This window comes from Macaca nemestrina, chromosome 7 (genome assembly GCF_043159975.1).
Source record: "Macaca nemestrina isolate mMacNem1 chromosome 7, mMacNem.hap1, whole genome shotgun sequence".
Classification (NCBI taxonomy): Eukaryota; Metazoa; Chordata; class Mammalia; order Primates; family Cercopithecidae; genus Macaca; species Macaca nemestrina.
The window spans coordinates 85,226,064-85,247,351 of record NC_092131.1 but is presented as its reverse complement, the minus strand read 5'-3'; the positions used below and the strand labels follow the sequence as shown (position 1 = coordinate 85,247,351).

At 55.7% G+C, this 21,288-nt stretch overlaps 3 protein-coding genes and 1 non-coding gene across 15 annotated transcripts in view; 2 read left to right on the top strand and 2 right to left on the bottom strand.

Annotated features, from left to right (window-relative positions):
• The first annotated feature begins 594 nt into the window (after positions 1-594).
• LOC139355298 (proteasome subunit beta 11) lies at positions 595-5,817 on the top strand. The gene has a single exon (XM_071100448.1). It carries the CDS (start codon positions 893-895, stop codon positions 1,793-1,795), a length of 903 nt encoding a protein of 300 aa, XP_070956549.1. The 5' UTR covers positions 595-892; the 3' UTR covers positions 1,796-5,817.
• Positions 5,788-17,054, bottom strand: LOC105499612 (cadherin 24). Of its 4 annotated transcripts, XM_071100447.1 has the most exons (14): positions 16,005-16,097; positions 14,634-14,685; positions 14,136-14,459; positions 13,662-13,956; positions 13,352-13,471; positions 13,110-13,277; positions 12,748-12,935; positions 12,108-12,361; positions 11,085-11,221; positions 8,426-8,547; positions 8,231-8,342; positions 7,731-7,979; positions 6,182-7,200; positions 5,788-6,095 (listed from the first exon to the last, which is right to left on the bottom strand). In XM_071100447.1, the coding sequence occupies exons 3-13, from the start codon at positions 14,334-14,336 to the stop codon at positions 6,701-6,703; spliced, it is 2,346 nt and encodes a 781-aa protein (XP_070956548.1). In that variant the 5' UTR covers positions 14,337-14,459; positions 14,634-14,685; positions 16,005-16,097; the 3' UTR covers positions 5,788-6,095; positions 6,182-6,700. The 4 variants fall into 4 exon arrangements, with proteins under 4 accessions (XP_070956548.1, XP_011770621.1, XP_070956547.1 ...); XM_011772319.3 differs by lacking the exon at positions 14,634-14,685 and having other exon boundaries at positions 16,005-16,202; XM_071100446.1 differs by lacking the exons at positions 14,136-14,459; positions 14,634-14,685 and having other exon boundaries at positions 16,005-17,054.
• On the top strand, positions 16,353-21,236 carry LOC105499613 (uncharacterized). Its single transcript, XR_011626010.1, has 2 exons — positions 16,353-16,486; positions 20,114-21,236. It is a non-coding gene; the product is annotated as an uncharacterized protein (transcript).
• LOC105499615 (apoptotic chromatin condensation inducer 1) overlaps positions 17,169-21,288 on the bottom strand; it is a 37,841-nt gene continuing 33,721 nt past the window's right edge. For all 9 annotated transcript variants that reach the window (XM_071100438.1, XM_071100440.1, XM_071100439.1 and 6 more), the window contains 6 exons: positions 20,888-21,033; positions 20,371-20,478; positions 20,123-20,230; positions 19,574-19,898; positions 19,360-19,460; positions 17,169-18,074 (listed from right to left, as the gene is read on the bottom strand). In XM_071100438.1, coding sequence (XP_070956539.1) covers positions 17,748-18,074; positions 19,360-19,460; positions 19,574-19,898; positions 20,123-20,230; positions 20,371-20,478; positions 20,888-21,033 — 1,115 coding nt within the window. In that variant the 3' untranslated portion in view covers positions 17,169-17,747. The remainder of the gene's footprint in view (positions 18,075-19,359; positions 19,461-19,573; positions 19,899-20,122; positions 20,231-20,370; positions 20,479-20,887; positions 21,034-21,288) is intronic.

Sequence of the window (21,288 nt, the reverse complement as noted above, 5' to 3'; positions counted from 1 at the left end):
TTGGCCAGGCTGGTCTCGAACTCCTGACCTCGTGATCCACCCGCCTCAGCCTCCCAAAGTGCTGGGAAGCGTGAGCCTCCGCTCCCATCCCCGGCTAATTTTTATTTATTTTGTAGAGATGGGGGTCTTGATATGTTGTCCAGGGTGGTCTGGAACTCAGGTTCAAGTCATCCACCTGCCTTGGTCTCCCAAAGTGTTAAAATTACCACTGTGATCCACCACACCCAGCCTCAGTCCATTTTTCTTTCCCCATCTATCCCTTGAGTTCAAAGTGTGAGCTGAGTTCCTTGGTCCCATATCTCTGAAGAGAGTCCCCAGCACCAAGGTCTCCTGCCTCAGTGGGGTTGCAGCACTCTATTCTGACCACATCAGTCCACTGAATTGTCTTTACCTCGTCCTAGGCTGGGAGCCCTCTCAGGCCAGGGACAGGGCCTTATTTGTCTCTATATGCCCAGTGCCCCACATGGGAGAAATGAGGAGCCCAGCCCTGCTGCTTCCATTTGTGCCCACTTTTCTCTGCATTACCCCAGCCCCCCACCTAACTCCAGATAATTGGAGGATGACAGACAGGAGACTCTTTGGGTGACTCTCAGATGCGTCATGGGCAGCAGAAGGTGAAGGTCTGACTGCAAAGGCAGCGTCTTCCTAGTGCTGGAGACTCTACAGGCCTCATCCTGCCTTCTTTCAGCTGTCCTCTGAGATGAAGGCGGCTGCTCCATCAGCCAATCCCAAAGCCTGAATTGGGGATTGAGGAGAAATGAAGCGTCAGCTCACATGCCTTTCTGGCCAGTTCTGGCTGTGGCCCAGCTTCTCTGTAGCGTCCCTCCTACCCCACCAGACCCCAGTCACAAATTCCTGACTTGCTTCTTCCAAACTTCACTCAGTCCCAGGGATGGCTCTGCAGGATGTGTGCAAGTGGCAGTCCCCTGACACCCAGGGACCATCACCTCACCTGCCTCAGGCTGGTGGCTGGGCTGTGCCCCGGGGCTGTGACCCTCAAACCTTCCTACAGATCCATGGCCCCAGACTGGCCCATGGCACTACCACCCTGGCCTTCCGCTTCCGTCATGGAGTCATTGCTGCAGCCGACACGCGTTCCTCCTGTGGCAGCTACGTGGCGTGTCCAGCCTCATGCAAGGTCATCCCTGTGCACCAGCACCTCCTGGGTACCACCTCTGGCACCTCCGCCGACTGTGCTACCTGGTATCGGGTGTTACAGCGGGAGCTGCGGCTTCGGGAACTGAGGGAGGGTCAGCTGCCCAGTGTGGCCAGTGCTGCCAAGCTCTTGTCAGCCATGATGTCTCGATACCGGGGACTGGATCTCTGTGTGGCCACTGCCCTGTGCGGCTGGGACCGCTCTGGCCCTATGCTTTTCTACGTCTATAGCGATGGCACCCGCCTGCAGGGGAATATCTTCTCTGTGGGCTCTGGATCTCCCTATGCCTACGGCGTGCTAGACCGTGGCTATCGCTACGACATGAGCACCCAGGAAGCCTACGCCCTGGCTCGCTGCGCCGTGGCCCATGCCACCCACCGTGATGCCTATTCAGGGGGCTCTGTAGACCTTTTCCACGTACGGGAGAGTGGATGGGAGCATGTGTCACGCAGTGATGCCTGTGTGCTGTACATGGAGTTACAGAAGCTCTTGGAGCCAGAGCCAGAGGAGGATGCCAGCCATGCCCATCCTGAGCCTGCCACTGCCCACAGAGCTGCAGAAGAGAGAGAGCTATCTGTGGGGCCGGGGGAGATGACACCAGGAGACTACAGGATGCCAGCAGGGACTGAGACAGTGTGAGAAGCAGGACTTGGTTGGGGGTGGTGTAGGCCTGGGGAGCCGGTGGGAGGATGAGCAGCGGGGGAGGGTCCCGCTGGCAGCAGCCTCACGGCATCTGACTCTAGCCTGTATGGGTTACTGGCTTCATTTATTGCAAGTCTCTGTCCTTTCATGACTCCCAGAGCTATTATGGCTCTGCCCAACAAGTTCCTGTTGACTCCCAGTGGATTGGTCCAGCCTTCTTCTTGGCACCAAGTCCATCTTTCAGTCAATACTTGCAGTGCGCCTACTGCATGCCAGACACATGCTAGGTGCTAGACCCTCTTTTCTTGCCATCTTCTCTGCTTTTTTCCATCATCTCATCCCCAGTTTCTCTTAGTTTCAGTCTTCTATATGTCTCAGCTTCAGCGTCTTTGTCTCTTTCTCCTGATCACTTTGTCAGCTTGGTAAGATGGGGCACCCGGGAGGGAAGCAGCCCCTCTGAGAATGAGGTGTAGTGATAGACACCCTTTGGATGTTGATGGGTTTGTCTTATCTGCTCTCTTCCTCTGCCTTGACCATAATGACTAGAATGATTATTCCTTTACTGAATGCAGTTCTCATGACAACGCTTTGAGGTAAAATAAGTCTCACTTTACAGAAGAGGAATCAGGTTCAAAGGGTTATGTGACTTGCCTGGGGTCACACAGTAAATGGCAGAGATGAGACTTAGATCCAGGCCTTCTCCTCCAGGGTCCATGCTCTTTCAGCACAGCTCTCCCTCCCTGCCTGGCCCTCTGCCCTGCCTTTCCTCTCTTCCCTGCAGGCTTCCGGAGAGGGATGCAGAGGGAGAAAGTAGCTGGGCCAAGCCCCTGCCTGGTGGCCAGGGTTGAATGAACCCTGAGGGCCTGGAGGTTGTGAGCTCACAGCAGCTGCTGCCTGCACAGGCTCCTGTGGCTTTATCTTCCAGGCCTGGAGCCATCCCCCACAGTCCGCCCTTGCTCTCCAGATTTCTGGGCCTGGCGGTGCTGCTGCCAGATTTCCCCTCCTCCTTTCTTCCCTTTGCCTTCTTTCCAGCCCCTCCTTCCTGATGCTCCCTCTGGAGAATGAAGACAAGAGGGAGGTACTTGTTCCAGTGGGAACTGTCTAGCTAGCACATCCTCTCCTGCCCCTACTGTCCCCATTCCCACTCCCCCAGAAGCCCAGACTTGAAGATCCAGACTAACACCTCCAGGAGGGCCACTGCCCTGCTGTCCCCTGGCCAAATGAGAGAGAAAGCACTGTTAACCTGTGAGATAGAGCCTGAAGGAAGGGGGCCTGAAGGAAGGGTGCTGAAGTTGCTTTCCTCACATCCAATCCTAAAGCTTCCAGTCCCAAGAATAACAGCCTCCTGCCTTTCCTCCTGGACACCCCTCATCCCCGGCTCTAGCATAGGCCTGAGCCTTAATCTTGCACCCCAGATTAAACATTCCTCCAGCCTGGAGCTGGACAGACAGACCTCCAGACTCTGGTGCAGAGCGGGTGACTGGGGATGGGGGAGGTCCCCTGACTGGGGAAGGGTCAGGGGGCTCCAGAAGGGAAAACCCCAGAAAGGACACAGTAGGGAGAAATTGTGGTGGACCCCACAGAAAGGTGTCCACTATGGGGGGACTGGCCTTCAAGGAATCTGGCCAGTGGCCTCTGCAGTCACCCTTCTTTACCCCTTGCTCACTCCCCAGCCTCAGGGGAGGAGATGTGGGACTCCAGGACTGCTAACTGGGAGGCAGGGATCCCTGGAGGAAGCTGTGAGGAGGGGCAGCTTTTGCATGGGGTTCAAGTGTTTGACTTGGCATAAGAGGGTGCATATTCATGTCCACAGGTGTATGCAGTTCTGTGTCCAGGTGTAGGTGAGTGATACAGGATGGGTTTGTGCACATGAGTATGGCAGGCGATGCATGTGCAGTTCCTGTGTGCAGAGACAAGAAACAGACTGAAAGAGAAAGAGCAACACCTGAATAAGGAAATCAGCCTCTCAGCAGGAAGACTGCCAGGCCTTGTCACTTCTTTTGGGGAGTGCTCCAAAGTAAAGAGGAGGTGGGGGACAGGCTCACACCACCAATTCTCTACTTCCTCATCCTCCCAGCCCTATCCTGAGCCTCTCAGGAAGTGAGAAAAGACAGGCAGGGAGGGGTGGCCTGGGGCCTGGGATTGCCACCTGAGCGCAGCCAAAGGTGGGCTGTGAACTGCATGCAGCTGTCTCCCCCTGAGACGCTTGGCGCCTCACCCCCATTGCCAAACTGGAGGGGGAGGATGAACTCAGACCAAGAGGGCAGAACCAGACCAAGAGGGCAGAACCAGGGGTGGGCGGACCCTCCTCTCTTTTCCTTCCATAGTCCCACCCATCTTCACTCCCTTTGACAGGTCCTGTCCTTCCAGAGGATGAGGTAGTTGAGGCCAGAGATGAGCCCATGGGTCTTGCTGACAAGCCGGTTCCCTCTGCCCTATTATTTTCCTCTCTGTTTTGAATGAGTTGGTGGGGAGGACCTTAGGAGAGTCTTAGGGAGGGCTGGGCAGACAAAGGCCAACACCCCATTCCAATGCACCCCTCACTGTCTAAGAGTAGCCCATGAGTCATTTCCCCCATTTCTCTACTAATTCCTGAAGGCTTGATACAGATATGGGGTTGAGACCAAAGGGACAGAGATCTTGCCCTTCCTGCCCCGAACCAGAAGACCTTGTCCCTCTGATTCTCTGCTTGGGGTGCCTACCTCCTCACAGTCTCTGGAGAGCTCGGGGGTATAGCCTGCTCTTACACAAGCCCTTGGACTGTCAGAGGTCCAGGGTTCCATCCTTCAGCAGAGTAAATGACTTGAACTCCAGCACTGGAGGGAGGGGACTTGTTCTCCCACCTTCTGCTTGTCCTTATCAAGCAGGTGGGGAAGGTGTGAGGGAAGGTATGTTCACATTGAAGCAGCTTTCCCCAGCTGCCAGTACCCCACACGAAGGGGGAGTCACAAGGACCTATCCTGCCTCGCCTACTTGTGCGTGCCTCTGGAGCCCTGGAGTTGAGAGGCCTGGGCTCTCATGCTGGCTCCTGAGTGGACTCCTTCTCTGTACATTGGGAGATGCTTGCAGTTCTGGCTCAGCTCCCACCCAGTTGACTGCTTCTGTCTCTCTACAGCCTGCCTCCCTGGTCCTCTCCTTCCTCCTTTGTGTTCTGCAAAGACTAAGACCATGGCCTGCGGGAGAATTAAAGGTGGGAGCAGCAGGCCCAGATTCAATGTGACTGTCTCACCCTCGTCCACCCTTTCCCCACTTGGCACTACGAGCCCCAGGAAAGGCTGGTTTGCCCCCACTGCAGCCTGCCACCCCCATTGTTTTTCTAGTCCAGAAACCCCTTCCCCTTAGTCTTTTATCCCTCCTGCCCTCTTCTCAGCAGCTCTCACACTTCACCCTCTACTTCTTCTGCCCACCTTGCCCTCTGAACAATCCCCATATCTTTTTTTTGAGACGGAGTCTCGCTCTGTCACCCAGGCGGAGTCCAGTGGGACGATCTTGGCTCACTGCAACCTCCACCTCCCAGATTCAAGTGATTCTCCTGCCTCAGCCTCCTGAGTAGCTGGGACTACAGACATGTGCAACCATGCCCTGCTAATTTTTTGTATTATTAGTAGAGATAGGGTTTCTACTGTTGGCCAGGCTGGTCTTGAACTCCTGACCTCAAGTGATCCACCTGTCTCAGCCTCCCAAACTGCTGGATTTATAGATGTGAGCCACTGAGCCTGGCTGAATCCTTATATCTTAATTTCCTTGGACAGCTTGAGACTAAGAGAACCCAGGAAGTTGGTGGTGAGAGTGAGGCGGAGTCATCATCTCCTTACTCATGGAATTAACCCAAGTCCTCCCCTATCTAGAAGGACATGAAGTGGCTTTTCCCCCCAAGGAGAAAGGAGAATGAACTGGGAGGCAAATAGGCTAGGCCTCTCCTCCCATCCTTTGGGACAATGAAGCTTTGTAAAGAAACCTGAGTGCAAAAACAGAAGCAGGGCTCCAGCTTTACAAAATAAAGTGTTTGTTTATTATGAAATTAGAGATGGAGGCCCCTCCCCTTCCTCCCTCTTTCCCCTTCCCCAGCCGCCTCCCCCTTTCCTTTCCCTACTCCCTCAGGAAGCACACAAGATAATGCCCAGGGCTGGGATGCCCAGGGTAAGGTGACAGCTGGGCAGAGCTCCAGGGAGGCGGCCACACGGGAGGCTGGAGCTCTTGCCCTGGGAGGCGGGCTGGTTCCCTCTCTCAGCTGGAGGCCAGTGAAGCCAGGATGAGGCTGAGGCCATGAGTGATGGATGGAACCATGCAGGCAGGTCTGTAATGACAGGGGAGCCAGTTTAGAGGCAGTAGGGAGTGGGAGCCTTCATCCACTGCCTTGCCCCACAGTCTAGAGGCACTGACCTGGGGCACAGCATCCCCTGCAGGAGGGTGGGCAGCAGTGGCTGGAAGTTTCTCTTGATTTTGGGATGGACAACAGAAAAAAAACAAAAAGCCAGTCACAGGGACCCAGAGAGAAGGAAAGGAGATGTGGGCAGAAGGCAGACACAGAGCATGTGTATGGGCAAGGGAGACACAGGGAGACTATGTGTGAACTTCAGAACTGCAGAGACAAAACAGCCACGGAGGAAGGAGAGGAATCACAGTGAGAGAACGCAGGGCCAGGGCCAGGGCCAGGAAACCCAGGCCCGGACAGAGGAGTGTGTCACAGATAGAGACAAAGATTCCTGGAGAGAGACACACAGACCGACTCAGGAGGAGGGAGGTGAGAGCGAGGGTGCCGCGGGGAAGCAAGGAGGGACACAGGGACAGGGAGGAGGCCTGAGGCCCCTGGGCTGCTGCCGCCCGCCTGGACCCCGTGGGGCTCACTCAGAGGGCCTGTGCCGGCTGCCCCCGCGCGGTGGGCCGGGCCAGCGCGGGCGCTCAGGGGGCCGGGGGCTCTTTGGCCCCATACAGCTCCGCCAGGGTGCGGAAGAGCGGACCCCAGTCGTCCAGCGGCTCCGCGGGGCCGGGGACGCCGCCGGCTTCGCTGCCGGATCCCAGGGAGCTGAGGGAGCCGCAGGAGGAGCCCCGGCCCTCGTAGCCGTACACCTGTACCGAGTCGTACGGGGGTACGCTGGGGTCCTCGTCCGCCTCGCGGAGCCGCAGCACCAGGAGCTGCGCCACGTCGGCGGGGCCGGGGGGTCTGGGCTGGCGCGACACCCGAGCCCGGGGCAGCACGTCTCGGCGCGCGGGAGGGCCGGGCGCCTGGGGGGCCGCCCCGTCTGGGTTCTGCAGGGCCGTGATGTCGAAGGCCTCGGTGTCCTCCTCGCCTCCGCCCTCGTCGTCGTAGGTGATGATGTTCTCTCGGACGTCCTCCTCCTCCAGTACCATCAATGCTTCCTGCTTCTGCCGCCGCAGGGCCACGAAGAGCACTACCAGGGCTGCGCGAGAGACGGGCACACAGGCCCTGAGCCAGCAGGGCCGGGAGCTGGCGGCCTGTCTCCATGTGAACGGCTGACCCATCAGGTGACAGAAGCCGTGTGGCTAGGGGCTGACATCTAGCAAACCTTGCATTGAATCCTGACTTCAGCCCTTACTCGCTGTGTGACCATGGGAAGTTGCTTGACTTCTCTGAGGCCTCAATTTGCCCCTCAGATTACTTGCGTGGAAAATAGGGAAAATATATTTACTTCTAAGGGTTGCTGACACAATAAAATGAAATATCACAAGTGATGTGCCCAGCACCATACTTGGCACAGAGTAGGGGGCTCAATTATGATTGGCATTATGATTGGCAGGTCACAGATAGAGGCCAGAGCTTTTCTCTTGGATGCATCAGGTGGTGGGAAAATACAGGCATGACGGTCGTTCAAGCCCTAAGGTGGATTTCCCTATGTCCAGAAACCTGGTTCTTCTCCACACCCTTGCAGGCCCAGATCCCACAGCTCTGTCCCACTGCCGCCTGACTCACCAAGCAGGGCACCCACACAGGTGATGATGGCAAGCAGGGCGCCGGTGCTGAGCCCAGCAGCTGAGAGGTGAGCCTCAGGCCAGCAGGATGCCACAGAGCCGTCAGGCTGGCAGCGGCACACACTAACAGTCACTGTGGCAGTGCTGCTCAGTGCCGGCTGCCCCCAGTCCCACAGTTCTATGGGAACCAAGTAGGGGGCCTGGCGGGGTGGAGCAGGGCGGGAGGGCAGCAGCAGGCTGGCGGAGCCATCTGTGGGAGAGGGAAGGTGTTGAGGTATCTTCTGGGACACCTTCCAGGTAGGATTGGTCCAGCCCATAGAGCCAGCTTCCCATGGGGAAGGTTTACAAAGAGCCAACAAATGAGTGTAAGTCCACACCCATCTTCTGTTGGGCAGAAGTCCCAGGCATGTGGGGCAGGGGTCAGGCAGGCTGGGCTAAGGGTGGAGGAGGAGGAGAGGAGGACAGAGGCAGGTATGGACACAGTTGTAAGAGGCTACCCACCTCGGTTGTCCCGGACAGTAAAGTTGGCATCGGGGCCCAGAGGACCTTGAAAGGAGACATGGCTACTGTTGCCAACTTCATCTCTGTCCAGGGCCTGGATGACCTGAATCAGCTGGGAGGAGGAAGAGAGAGGCCTTGTATGGAGTGGGCTGCTGGAGGCCTTGATGTCCCAACCCCTCTGCCTCAGTTGCTCACCTGGCCAGGAGCTGCAGAGTCACACACAAAGGTATCGTAGGGCTCAGCCAACTGGGGAGCATTGTCATTCTCATCCAGGGTCTGGATGGTCACTTGCACGCGCGAGGCCTGTGCAGAGCTGTCTGAAGCCAGAACACCAAAGCACACACCACACACACATCACACAGTTTACACATAACATATGTGGTGCATGGGCATGGATGCCACATGCAGCATATAGCATGCACAGGAAACACATGAAGTATGCATGTAATGTACAAGTAGAAAGCAATGTTGTAGAATGAATGGAACAATACCAAGTGCATACAATATTCATGTAATACTCAAGATATATGCAATACACAATAAACATTCAACAGGAATGCCGCAGCCATGATACACATATACAATAACCCACGTGCAGGGCACATGCAGCATAAATGAAAGATAGAAGGTGCATACAAGTTGCATGCAGACAACAGCCACGAATATACAAAACACATTCATACCATATATCCAATGTACACTCAACATTTAAAACAAATGCAATGTACATGAAGCAGATGTTTGATACGCATAGTGAATGCAGTGCCACATCCCCCGACAACACCCAGAGCCCATAGAATGCATTTTCACGCATAGAGGCCATGCACAGCACCAGTGGGGTGGACAGACACATATACACCACACACACACACACACACACACACACACACACACACACACACAACCCATCAGAGGTCTGGGAGGCTGTAGTACAGCAATGAGCATCACTTAGAGTTGACCTTGGGTAGGAAGGAGCTGCATGATCTACAGGGTGCAGAGCCCAGGGCAGCTTGGGCACCACAGCCAGACACAGGCCCTACCTTTACCCATCCCTTCATGAGGTGACTACCTACCATTACCCTACCTTGCTTCTCACTGCCAGTGCCTTCCAAGAGAGAATGCAAAGTGTGTCTCCCTGTCACCTCTCTTAGGCCGGGTCTCCCAATTCCTTTAGTCTTTCCCCTAGGCAGAGGGATAGCTGGCTGGGCCTGGTGAAAGGGGCTGAGGTTGCAGCATGGGCAGGGGAGGCTGAGTGGATCACCTGGCTAAAAGGATTGAGATACCCCAGAGAGAGGATGGCGAGGGGGTCTACTTCTTCACTGCAGTAAGGGCCCAGTGCTGCTAGTTGGTATCTGGGTGAGGGTAGGAGCAGGATTTGGCAGGAGAATGAGAAGACAGTGACAGGAAACACACACACACAAACACACACACACAAAGTTATGTATCTACAAGCAGCCAAAAACATACTGTGTGTACACGGACACACACACATGGCCATCCATGCACTAACAGATAACATGTGCACCGCCAGGTAGTATCTGTGCATATCACTATGCACACAGTAGCATGTACAGAAACATAACCCTAGACATTACATAGAAACATAAACATAGCATTAAACACATTTGAGAGGCAGTATGGTGGGGATAACAGCTCAGACTCTGCACACTGACTGGGTCTCATGGCTCCGCCACTTAATCTCTATGTGACCTTGGGAAGTTACTTAACTTCTCTTTGCCTGAGTTTCCTTGTTTTAAATGGGGAAATAATCATACTTCCCTCATAAACTTGTGGTGATGATTAAATGAATGAATCCATTTTGAAGATGGATAGTGCCTGATACACAGTAAGTAGTAAATTATCTGTCCACAAATGCCCACATACACAAAACACATACAAACAGCTGCATGTGCATACCACTATACATATCCAATCACACATATGCACAATTAATATAAATATAATTATGTACCCTCAACTGTAAACACATATATATCCATTACAGATACACACCCACAAATATATATGTGTGTATATCTACATACTTTCCCCACATTTGGAATTATATGCATGGCTGAGAACATACCCACATGTACACATTCATAGAGCTCTTCACTGACACATTCAGATATCCATATATGCAAGGGCAATTTTCATATGCAGTATGAAGACAAAAGGGTAGAGGAGCCCCTGGGGCATACGCAGGGGTGATAAGGGGCTATTCACAGAAGACTGGGAGGGAGGTCTCCCTGTCTCTATGGGCTAGGGCTGCCCAGAGGCAGCTGAACCCGCTGCTGGCCGGACTGATGGGGGAGACTGCATATGGAGCTGGCACTCCTCCCTTTCCCTATGGGTGTCCACTCCCCTACCTTGGGGGATTCCCACAGGGCTTCCAACAGGGCTTATCTGGGGTGGGGCTGTTGGTGTGCTCCACTTAGCAACCAGAGGAGGTACCCAGCCCCTTTCTGGCCCCCAGCTCCAGCCTGAAGCAGAGAGTGAGCAGGATGGGGTCTGTCAGTACACAGACTGGGGGCTATGTAAGGTCTAGTTTATTTCTGGGTTGGAGCAAGTCAAGTAAGGGAATGAATTGAGGGTCAGGAGAATGCTCAGGCACACCCACTGTGCCAGCCCAGCCCAGCCTAGGGGGCCAGGAGACCAGGAGGCCTGCCCTACCTGGTAGCAAGGATCCAGGCTAGGACCCAGATCCAGGCTAGGACTCGGATCCAGGCTAGGACACAGTGGCCACACGCTGGTGAGGGTGTAATGGCAGTGAGCACCCTTCCCCACCCCCACACCCAGGGACAGCCCCTCGGCCAGGAGGCTGCTGCCGCCTTGTGGGCCCTGGACTCCTCACCGAGCTCTGTAGCCAGCACAGTGAGGTTGTGCCAGACACGAGCCTCGCGGTCCAGGGGTGCTGCTGTGTGGATGGTCCCTTCTTCGGGCTGGATAGAGAAGCAACGATCCGGATCCGAGTGGGGGAGGATGGAGTATCTGGGGAAGGGAGAGAGATGCTGGGGCTGATCTGGGGTGGTACCACAGCTTGTTCCACCCCTTCCCTTCTTTCTTCCCTCTGTTCACCTTGCCAGACCTCATGACTCCTCTGGGCAGAGCCATAATTCAGGTTGGAGTCCCCTTAAAAGGCATATATCCCTGGGGGATCACCACCATTAAACACCTGTTAAGACTCAGGGCCACCGGGCTTCATAGGGGGAGGGGGAGAAGATACAGAAGGGAGTAGAAGAGGGATAAACAGACCTTGACTTTCAGACTTCTGGGCCCTGTTCTGAGAACCCAGGGACCTGTGTTTCAGCCCAGCTCTGCCTTGGACTAGCTATGTGACTTAGGGCAAATCGTTTAACCTCTGTTTACTCAATTGAAAAATGGGAATGACACCAGTACCTCCCTCACAGAGCTGTGACAGGGATGCTGGCCGGGGAGGGGGAGAGAGTGGCTGTTCTGCCACTTACCAACTGTGTGACCACTCATGGCTGGCTTCTAAAACAACTGGTGATGAGAACACCCACTTCACGGGGCTGTTGTGAGAATTCAGTATCAGCAAGGGGGTAAACTGTGAAGCACTTTGGGAGTGATCAATAGAGATCCACTTATCAAATGCGATTACATCTGCTTGCACTGCCACTGGGAGGTGCCACCATTATCTACCCAGAGGGATGGATAGAGGGTTGAAGAATGGTCAGCCAGGCCCTCCGGCTCTCCCCTGGCACCCAGACCTGTAGACTAGCAAGCCCAGCTGCAGGGAGGGAGGCTTTTGCTGGGATATGAGTGATTTGCTATAAGGTAGGGGGCACATTTACTCATTCTCTGGGTGGGAATAGCCTGCCATCTGGCTCCCCAGCCCACACCCCAGCTCACCTACCTGATTGGGCTGGCAGGGGAGTCCAGGTCAGCCGCTGAGATCTGGCCTACCAGGGTCCCTGGGGCCTTGTTCTCGGGCACGGTCAGGTGGTAGGCAGCCTGGGTGAAGGCAGGTGGCTCTGGGGCATCTTGCACCACCACACGCACAGAGGCCACATCCTTGAAGGGCCCTCGCCGCAGATAGGCTGGGTCGATGAGCGTGTTGGTGGCCTCGACACGGAAGGCGTAGGAGCGCCGGCTCTCGAAGTCTAGGGGCTACAGTGAGGGGAGAGAGAGAAAAAGCGAGGTGTGTGGAAACCAGGGCAGGTCCCAGGCTCTTGGACGGTGACAAGTCCCCTCCACATGCATGCAGTGCTCAGTCCTCATGTGAGGAGAGGTGGCACTAGAGGGACAGTGGCCTTGGTGGTCAGGATGCACGGCAGATTACTTAGTAACTCTAGGTCTGCCCCTAGCTCCATCATAGACTTGTCACTTCTTCTTTCTAAGCCCCAGGGCCTCATCTGAAAGATGAGGAGGTGACCATGATCTCTAAGCTCCAACAGAGAGATCCTGAGTCTGTTCTAGAAGAACAGTTAAATATGTGCCCTATGGGTCAGCAGGAGGCAGGTCTAAGAGAAAGCATTAACAGGCAGGAGACTAACCTTGCGGACAGTGAGGAGCCCGTCTCGACCCTGGGAGTCTGTGCTGATGCTGAAGGCCTCGGACCCCTCCCCATCCAGGATGCTGTATGCCATCAGGGCGTTGTCCCCCAGGTCTGGGTCCTGGGCCCGGAGCCGGCCCACCAGTGTGCCAGGTCCAGCTGTCTCCACCACGGAGAACTGGTATAGGCCTTGGGGTGACAGAGGGGAGACACCTTAGAGAGGTCCCCAGCCCTCCTCCCTCCCCATAGCACTTTCTTCTCCCAGGGTCTGGCTGGGGAGGAGGCGAGGAGGGAAGGTTTCTCCAGACACTGTACGGGTGGGGTGGTCAAAGGATGGCTCAGGTGGCAGCAATGGCCCCTTACTCTGTGGAAACTTGGGGGGATTGTCGTTGACATCGCTGAGTGTGACGGTCACCGTAGTGCTGCCTGACAGCCCCCCCATGTGGCCGCCCATGTCCTTAGCCTGGATCACCACCAAGAACTCCTCCTGTGTCTCCCGGTCCATGTTGGGGATGGCTGTACGCACCACTCCTAGGGAGACACGCTGGGTCAGAGGGTGTCTGTCCCCTTGGCTGCCCCACCGGGCTCCCAAGCTCCATCCTCACCAGTCTGGGGGTCCACAGAGAAGAAAGGCAGTCCATCCAGAACAGTGTACACCAGCTTGGCGCTGTTCCCATAGCTGGGGTCATCAGCATCGTGAGCAGTCACCTGGATCACTGATGTCCCTGTGGGGGATGCCAGCACCCCATTCAGCAGCAGCAGGGCAGGATGGGGAAGAATAGCAGACGGGGGGATGCAGACATGAGGGAGGCTGAACTGAAGGGGGCAGGTTCTGGGGCAGACAACAAGAAGGGAAGGAGAGGTGAGAGAGCTCCAGAAGACGGACACTGGGGCACTGAGAGCTGGGGTGCTCACCGACATTGGACATCTCGGGCACGGTGGCATGGTAGGGTCCAAGGGGAAAAATGGGTGGATTGTCGTTGATGTCTTGCACTTTGATGATGAACTCTGATGGGGGCTCCAGGGGCCGGTTGGAGGCTCGGTCCACGGCTTGGGCCAGTAGCACATATTGTGCCTTTTCCTCCCGGTCAAGGCTCTTGGTAACGTGAATATTGCCTGTGGCCTCATCAATCACAAATACGGTGCCTGCCCCCTCCCCGGTCAACAGGTACTTGGTGCGGCCCTCTCCCCGGTCAACATCCGAGTGCAGCTGTAGGGGTCAGGAAAAGATGGCAGAGGGCTCCAAGTACAGAGACAGGGTTAAAGAGTCTAGGTTTGGGTAGAGCGTTGGGAGTCCTGAGGGACCAAGGTCATTGCAGAAGTGATGAAGTTGCAGGGCAGGGCCTAAGGGCCTCGTGTCAGAGTAGACATGGGAGGGGTCATCCTTACCTTGCCAATGAGGACAGGCTCTGGACCAGCATATTCCTCAATGACAAAGAACTGGTTCCAGACCCAGCTCCTTCGAGTCCGCAGCAGAGCAGGCCCTGGGTGTCCCCGGGACCCTGCCCAGGCCCAGGCTGGGGCTGCCAGACGCCCCATGCATCCCCAGCCACCCAGCCAGGCCAGCAGGAGCCTCACCAGGCCCCACATGTTTGGACTCCAGCCAGGGCTCTGTTCACTGGCCCTGGGTGCCGAGGCCGGGCCAGGCCACGTGGCCCATGAGCTGCTGGGGCGGAGGGGAAGATGCGTTGAGGCTACCCCATGGATCCACACCTGCAGGACAAGCAGCTGCTCAGGCTCAAGGAAACCCCTAGCCCTCCTCCCCCCAGAATTAGATGCTGAAGACCAGACCTCCAAGGAACGAGACACTCCACTGCCCAGAACTCAGACTAACACAGAGAGCAGAGAGGCTGATCTTTCCTCTACCCAGGCTCTGCATGTATTCACCTCCAGCTCTCCAAGCTGATAAATCTCTGGTCAGTCAACTCCGAGTAGAGAACTGGGGAGGAACACAGCAGAGGGGATGCTGGGAGGGCTTGGAATCCCAAATCTGGTCTCTGTCCTCCCAGGTTGGCCATGTAGCCAGGTATTGGAGGAGGTGGGGCTACCAGAGAAAGGGCTTAAAATTACAGAGTTGGGATTCATGGAGGTGTGGCCTTAAGGTGTCTAGGGTCAGGATGAGATGACAAGGAGAGCAGCCTCAGGCGGGGTTGAGAGTGGGAGAAAGTCCCTCCCACAAGGGGGAGCCCCACTTCTCTAGGCCCTGTCTCCAGCCCACACTGCCAGTGCAGTCCTTGAAGGGGGACTGGGCTCATGAGACAGGAGTTGGGAGCCAGAGCTGAAGGAAGAGGATACAGGGTGGGGGACAGGGGGAGGTGACCGGGGAGGGAGGCCGACCCAGAGGCTAGAGATACAGCATGACTGACAGCTAGACTGACTCAGGGACTGTCCAGCAGAGACAGAAATGACTGGATGAGAGACAGAAACAGAACAGTGGCAAGAGACAGAATGAGAGAGACCAGGGCAGCAGCCTGGGTGTCTGAAGGTAGAGAGGAGTCCTAGGGGCCAGGCTTGGAAACGGGTCACCCGGGGCAGTTCCGGGCAGGCAGTGGCAGCCCTCAGCTTTGGGGGTGTCAAGTCAGGCCTCAGGAACTTAATTCTGGGAGAAGGAGCAGACAGGAGGGGTGGAGGCAGGGAGGGGCCGCGGGAAGGGAGCTAGAGAGGAGACCCTTCCCACTGCTGTCCTTTCTCCCAGGGGTGGGTGGGGGGACCCCTCAGGTAGCTGTGGCTTCTGCCCCTCCTCCCTCAGAGCAGACACACACCTGACAGTCCCTTTGCTCCCGAGGGAAGGGGGAAGCCGGAGGAAAGCTGGGGACCAGAGAGAAGGCGGGATGAGGAGGCGAGAAGGAAGGAGATAGAGGAGTGGGAAACAGGATAGCAGGAAGGGGAGAGGAGAGGGAGGGAAAGGAGAGCAAGAAAGAGAAAAGAGAAAGACAGCAAAGGGGAGAAAGGTAGAGAAAGAAAAAGGCAAAGAGGGAGAGGAGATGGAAAAAGGACAAGAGGGTGAGGGAAGGGTTGGGAGATAGAGGGAAGGGATAAGGAAGGCAAACAGGCAGAGAAGGAAGGGTGAAGAGAAATCGAGAGAAGAAAGAGGGAGAGAGGTGCGAGGGGAGAAGGGAAAGAGGCAGAGCGCGGGAGAAGGGAGTAGGCAGCGGGTTCCCAGCCACGGAGCGCACCCCTCCGAAGACCCCCTGGCTGCGGGCCCCCTGCTGCCCCTCCGCGGATTCCCGACCCCTGCTCCGGGGCAGGCGCCCTTACCTGGCACTGCCGAGGGGCCCAGGCCGACGGGAAGCACCCCCGCCCGCCCCCGTCGCCGGGTCCCGGGGGCGCAGCCCCGAGCCGATTGGAGCGGGCGCCGCGGCTCCGCTGCAGGTCTGAGCGGCCCCGGCGAGAACAAGGGAGCGAGACGGAGGGGGCGGGGGAAGGAGGCTCCGCCTGCGGAGAAACGAGGCGGCTCCGCGCCGCGCGGGAGAGAAGAGCCCAGCCTCCGACCCTCCCCGGCCAGCCGGGCCCGCGCGGCGGGGGCGGAGGCGGCGCCGCGCGTCCGCCCCCTCGGCGCTCCTGGGCTGCGGGGCGCATACAGATGTGGCGCCCCTCCCGGAATGGGCCCGCAGCGCCCGGCAGAGCACTCGGGCGGGAGGACGTCCAGGCCACGGCGCCCGGCCATTTCCGAAGAGCTGGCGGGGCGGGTGCACCCGGGAACGCGAAGCTGCCAGCCTGCAGCCCGCAGCGGACAACGGGTGAGCGCACTGTGAGGTGGGGAATTCCGAGCCCACTGCGGAGACCCGGCTCCCGGCTCCGGGCTCCGGGGTCCCGGTTCCTGTCTGGCTTTTGGGACTGATGGGGATTCCATCTGCAAGGCGGTGGCGTTTTGAGAGCCCGTGCAGAGCACGGTAGCAGGTCAGCTGGGGGACACTTAAGGACGGCATAAGGGTCCAGAGAGTCCGAGGCCCGGGCCCAGGGAGCGGTTCGGGGACAGAAGCACGACATCGGCGGGAGGGCGGAGGCGGGCAGTAGAGCCCTTTTTGGGAAGCTCGGTTACCGAGGCCAACAGAGCGAGGAGCTGCTGCCCCCTGGCGGCAGTTGTGGGAAACACCAAGGTGGCAGGCAGGTGATCAAATCCCTGATTTAACCGTGCACAGGACCATGAACCAGAGGAGAACCCACCTTCCTAGCCCTGCTGGGGTGCCGCCACGGACACAGGTTGCCCCATTTCCCAGTGGGGCCTTCCCAAATGAGGAAGGTCCACAGCTTTGGGCTGGTCAGGGCCAAGGCAGGGGATGGAAGACAGTGGGAAGTTCCTGTTTCAGTAAGCAGGAGCCAGTCAGCCTAAAGGAACACATGGTATGGGAGCAACTCCTACTCCAGGCTACAGATATCCACAGTGTGGCTTAACCTGCCCAACGAAAGCCACTCACACAGTTTAAAACTAAGTCAGATTTTTATTTTTTTTCCATAGACCACATCATTTAATAATAAAAAAAATAAAAATAAAAATTGAACAAAAGGAAAAGGTGGATATAAAGTGGAACCTGTGGGAAAGAGACAAGGGCTGCAGGACAGAAGAGACTGGGAACTGCAGGGGCCCTGGGACTCAGGAGGAGATGCTGATTCAGCTCATAGGTGACCCAGTCCTGGCCCCGGCTGTTCCCAAGAGAAGGCTGTAAGTACCCAGGGAGGTGGTAAGCAGGATGGAGGAAAAATCAGAGGACTAGGGCACCTGGCTGTTCCCCATCTCTGGCCAACCGCCTCCTTGCCTAACCTAGCTCTTGCCTCTCAGACTTAATGGGAAATGAGAGGGAGGGGAGGGCTGTCCCAAGAGATAGGTTAAGGGGGTGTGTTTGGGGGAAAGGATGGCCACCGTTCCATTTGGTATGTATGTAGGGGCAGGTGGTGTGAAAGACCCTTGGCTCCAGGGTGGTGGAGACTGTGCCTATCCCTCTGTGGCCGTAACCCCCTGGGGCCGAGTGGCTGGTACCTGCAGCTCTAGTGTTTTCCCCGCTAGCGGCGCCCACCCCGGTCCCGCACAGGTGTGCTCCGACTCCGGCTTCTGCTGTGCCGCTTGGTGTCCCTGCGATCTCTTTCCCTGCCTCGTTCTCGGTCCCTTTCCCTATCCCGATCTCGGTCCCCCCTGTCCCGCTCTCTTTCTCTCTCTCTCTCCCTGTCCCTCTCCCGACTGTGCTCCCGACGTTTCTCTCGCTCCAGCTGTCGGTTCCGTTCACGCTCGGCTTCCTTCTCCCGCTCCTTTTGCTCTTCTTCTTCTTGCTCCTTTCGCCGCTTCTCCCGCTCCTTGGCCCGTTCGGCCCGCTCTGCCTCCTTCTGAACGATCTGCAGCCAGGTAGGAAAGGCACAGAGTAGGCAGCTCAGTCCTGGTCACAGCCTCCATTTGTGCCTGGACCCTGCCTCCTAGCTCAGGATCAGCTTTTCAGTTAAGCAGGAAGGGTTTGGGGGTTCAGCAATTGCATCCTGTCTTTCTTAGAGCACCTTTCTCCAAGTTTCAGCCTTTTTTTTTTTTCCTTCTTGAGACAGTCTTACTCTGTTGCCCAGGCTGGAGTGCAGTGGTGCTATCTTGGCTCACTGCAGCCTCTGACTCCCAAGTTCAAACGATTCTCCCACCTCAGCCTCCCTAGTAGCTGGGATTACAGGTGTCTGCCACCATGCCCCACTAAGTTTCGTTATTTTTAGTAGAGATGGGGTTTCACCATGTTGGCCAGGCTGGTATCAAACTCCTGACCTCAGGTGATCCACCCACCTCAGCTTCCCAAAGTGCTGGGATTACAGGCGTGAGCCACCACGCCTGGCCACCATGTTTCAAATTTTACACACATTGACAGGTACTGGCACCACCCATGCCTGGCCCTTGGTGTTTCCCCAACTCCCTACCATCAGCATAGATGTGAACAAATCTTTTTTGAGTAGCATAAGCCGAAAATTCCTAAAAGGCCTGTTACTAAGAAACTAAATTAAAAATGCAAAAACTTAAAAAGCAGGGAAATGAATTTATAAAACACAATTTCTCAGCTAAATAGAGTCAAGTTCTTTTTTTTATTATTGTCCAAGACAGAGTTTTGTTCTTGTTGCCCAGGCTGGAGTGCAATGGCACAATCTTTGCTCACTGCAAGCTCCGCCTCCTGCGTTCAAGCAATTCTCCTCCTCAGCCTCCCAAGAAGCTGGGATTACAGGCACCTGCAACCGCGCCTGGCTAATTTTTGTATTTTTAGAGACAGGGTTTCCATGTTGGCCAGCCTGGTCTGGAACTCCTGACCTGAGGTGATTCACCCAACTTGGCCTCCCAAAGTGCTCACATTACAGGCGTGAGCCACCACACACTGCCTAAAATCAAGTTCTAAGAAGCTTGGTTGGCACAGCCAGCTTCCCAGACATCCACAAACCTCAGCTGCTGTGTGTCCATCATTACCCTCCTTGGTCTGGTTTCTCTATGGTATACCAATTAACTGAAAACTGCCTTTTTGTGATGCTTAGTTTTTTCCCCTTTAGCCTAAAGCTAGTAAGTACTTGGGCCAACTCACTCCCACAGTCACATGAATCTCCCCTCACCCTGACCTCAAGCCTCGGTGCCACTAGGGAGCAGGGCACCAAGGAGAGCACTCACCTGGCTGTCAGTTAGTGGGAGCCAATAGATGCAGGGAGCTGCCTTGGTCTTTCGGAAAAGGTCATCCAGCAGCTTGGCAGGTGGTTCCTCCTGGGCTTTCTCTGAGGTAGAAAAAAGTGAACCAGATTTGATGCATCTGACCCTCTGTCCCATCCCATCTGGGTCCCTTTCCCACCTACCAGTGGGTATGCGTACCCCATAGCTAAGTACCTACCTTTCTTCTCACTCTTCTTTTCTTTAGACTTTGCGCGTTCCTTGCGGCGGCGGTCACGGGACCTTGATCGGGAACGGGGCCCTTCCCGAACTTTGTCCCGATCCCATTCACGCTCTGATCGAGTCCGCTCCCGCCGCTCCATTTCCCGTTCCCGCTCTGCCCACTGTTCCCGCACTGCCCGTTCCTGCTCCCGCTGCTCTGCCCGGGGGTGCTGTGGTGGCTGGACCGGGGGTGGGGGTGGGGGGTGCAGGGGCCGTGGTATCCCCTGCTCCTCTGTCTTAGTTTCAGAGGGACGGTCCACCAAGAGGCCTCGGTGATAATCCAGCTGTGGGGAGAGAAGGGACAAGGACAGTCAGGATAGAGGTGGTATCACTCCCACTCAAGGAGCCCAGGTACCACTTTGAAGCCCCATGGTACAATTAAAGGAACCAAAGCCAGGGAAGAACAGGAAAGAACAGAATCTCAAGGTCTGGCAGGGATCTCTGCTGAAATCTAGCAGCTAATGGCTTCCCCTGCCCCTCCCCTCCTTCCTCTCCCTAGGTTTCTTACCTCATCTTGCTCGGCATAGTCAGCACAAAGGAATTTGGGATTGGACTGGGGCCATTTGACCCCATGCAGAGCTGTGCGGGTGGCAACAGCTTCCTCTACTGTTGAGTACTGGTGGAGGAAGGGAGAAGATGGAGGGTCACAGTGTGTCTGCAACCCTTCCCACTTGCTGCAACACCCTTAAACCTGCCCACACTGGTCACAAAAGGAAATATATGCCATGACCTATAGAATCAGCTTCTTCCCCTCACCGTTACAAAGCAATGAGATTTGATCTTGTCAATCCAGAAGGCCTCTTCCACCAAGGTTCCTGTGCGCCCCAACAACTCCTTTAGCTGGCCTAAAGTGAAAGGACGGACCTGCCAATGAAAATAAGACTTTCAGGGTCTTGAAGAAGGCAAGACCACCACCCATACAGCGAATCTTTAGATTTCCCAAGCTGCTGTCACAGGACTATAGTTTCAAGGTATGGGTGAGGGCAGAGAGTTTAGGAACCTTGCAGTAAGAATGTGAGAAGAGTGGTGGTGCTTCCCAGCACTGAGACATTGTATATGAAGCCCTCTGCAAGTCCTCAAAACAACCCTGCAGGGCGACAGCTTTTCCCCTTCATTTTTAGATGAGTAAATAGGTTAAGTAACTCACTCAAGATCAGTGAGTAACTTAATCTATTGGTAGACCAGTTCAACTATGAGTGGAACCTAAGAAGCGTAAGCCTAAAGCTCAAACTTAACCACTAAGCCAGCTGGGATGTGAGAAACAATGACTTACCAAATTGGAGATATGGACAATGTTGCTAATCTTGCCCCGGGGTGGGGAGGGCACCTGGGCAGTTCGGACTGGGTCATCAATTGTAATGGAAACTCCGGACTTTTGCTGGCTAATGGAACGTCGAGTTAAGGTATCTCCTAAAGTCACTATGAAGAAGACCACAAGAACAGCTTTTGGTAGGAAGCAATACTGGCTTGTTTCACTTTCAACATAACTATCACGGTTCCCTTTCTTTTATACCAAGCAGCCACTCCTTCATCTAAACGTGTAGAGCACCTATAATCTGCAAAGTACTGTGCTAGGCTAACCTCATCATGGAGATTCAAAGATTAAACAGAGTCAAATCTGGCCCGCAAGTAGCTTACTTCATATGTAGGAGAAAGATATGATATACGAAAAGC

What these genes read in the sequence shown, in the direction of transcription:
- LOC139355298 (XM_071100448.1), top strand. Translation starts at nt 893, where the DNA reads ATGGCTCTGCAGGATGTGTGCAAGTGGCAGTCCCCTGACACCCAGGGA.
- LOC105499612 (XM_071100446.1), bottom strand. Translation starts at nt 16,736, where the DNA reads ATGTCGTGCTTCTGTCCCCGAACCGCTCCCTGGGCCCGGGCCTCGGAC. An exon ending in GGGCCCCTCGGCAGTGCCAG is followed by an intron (nt 13,957 to 16,004) that starts GTAAGGGCGCCT and finishes TGACCCCTACAG; the next exon opens with CTGCACTCGGATGTTGACCG. An exon ending in GGCTCCTCACTGTCCGCAAG is followed by an intron (nt 12,362 to 12,747) that starts GTTAGTCTCCTG and finishes CCCTCACTGTAG; the next exon opens with CCCCTAGACTTCGAGAGCCG.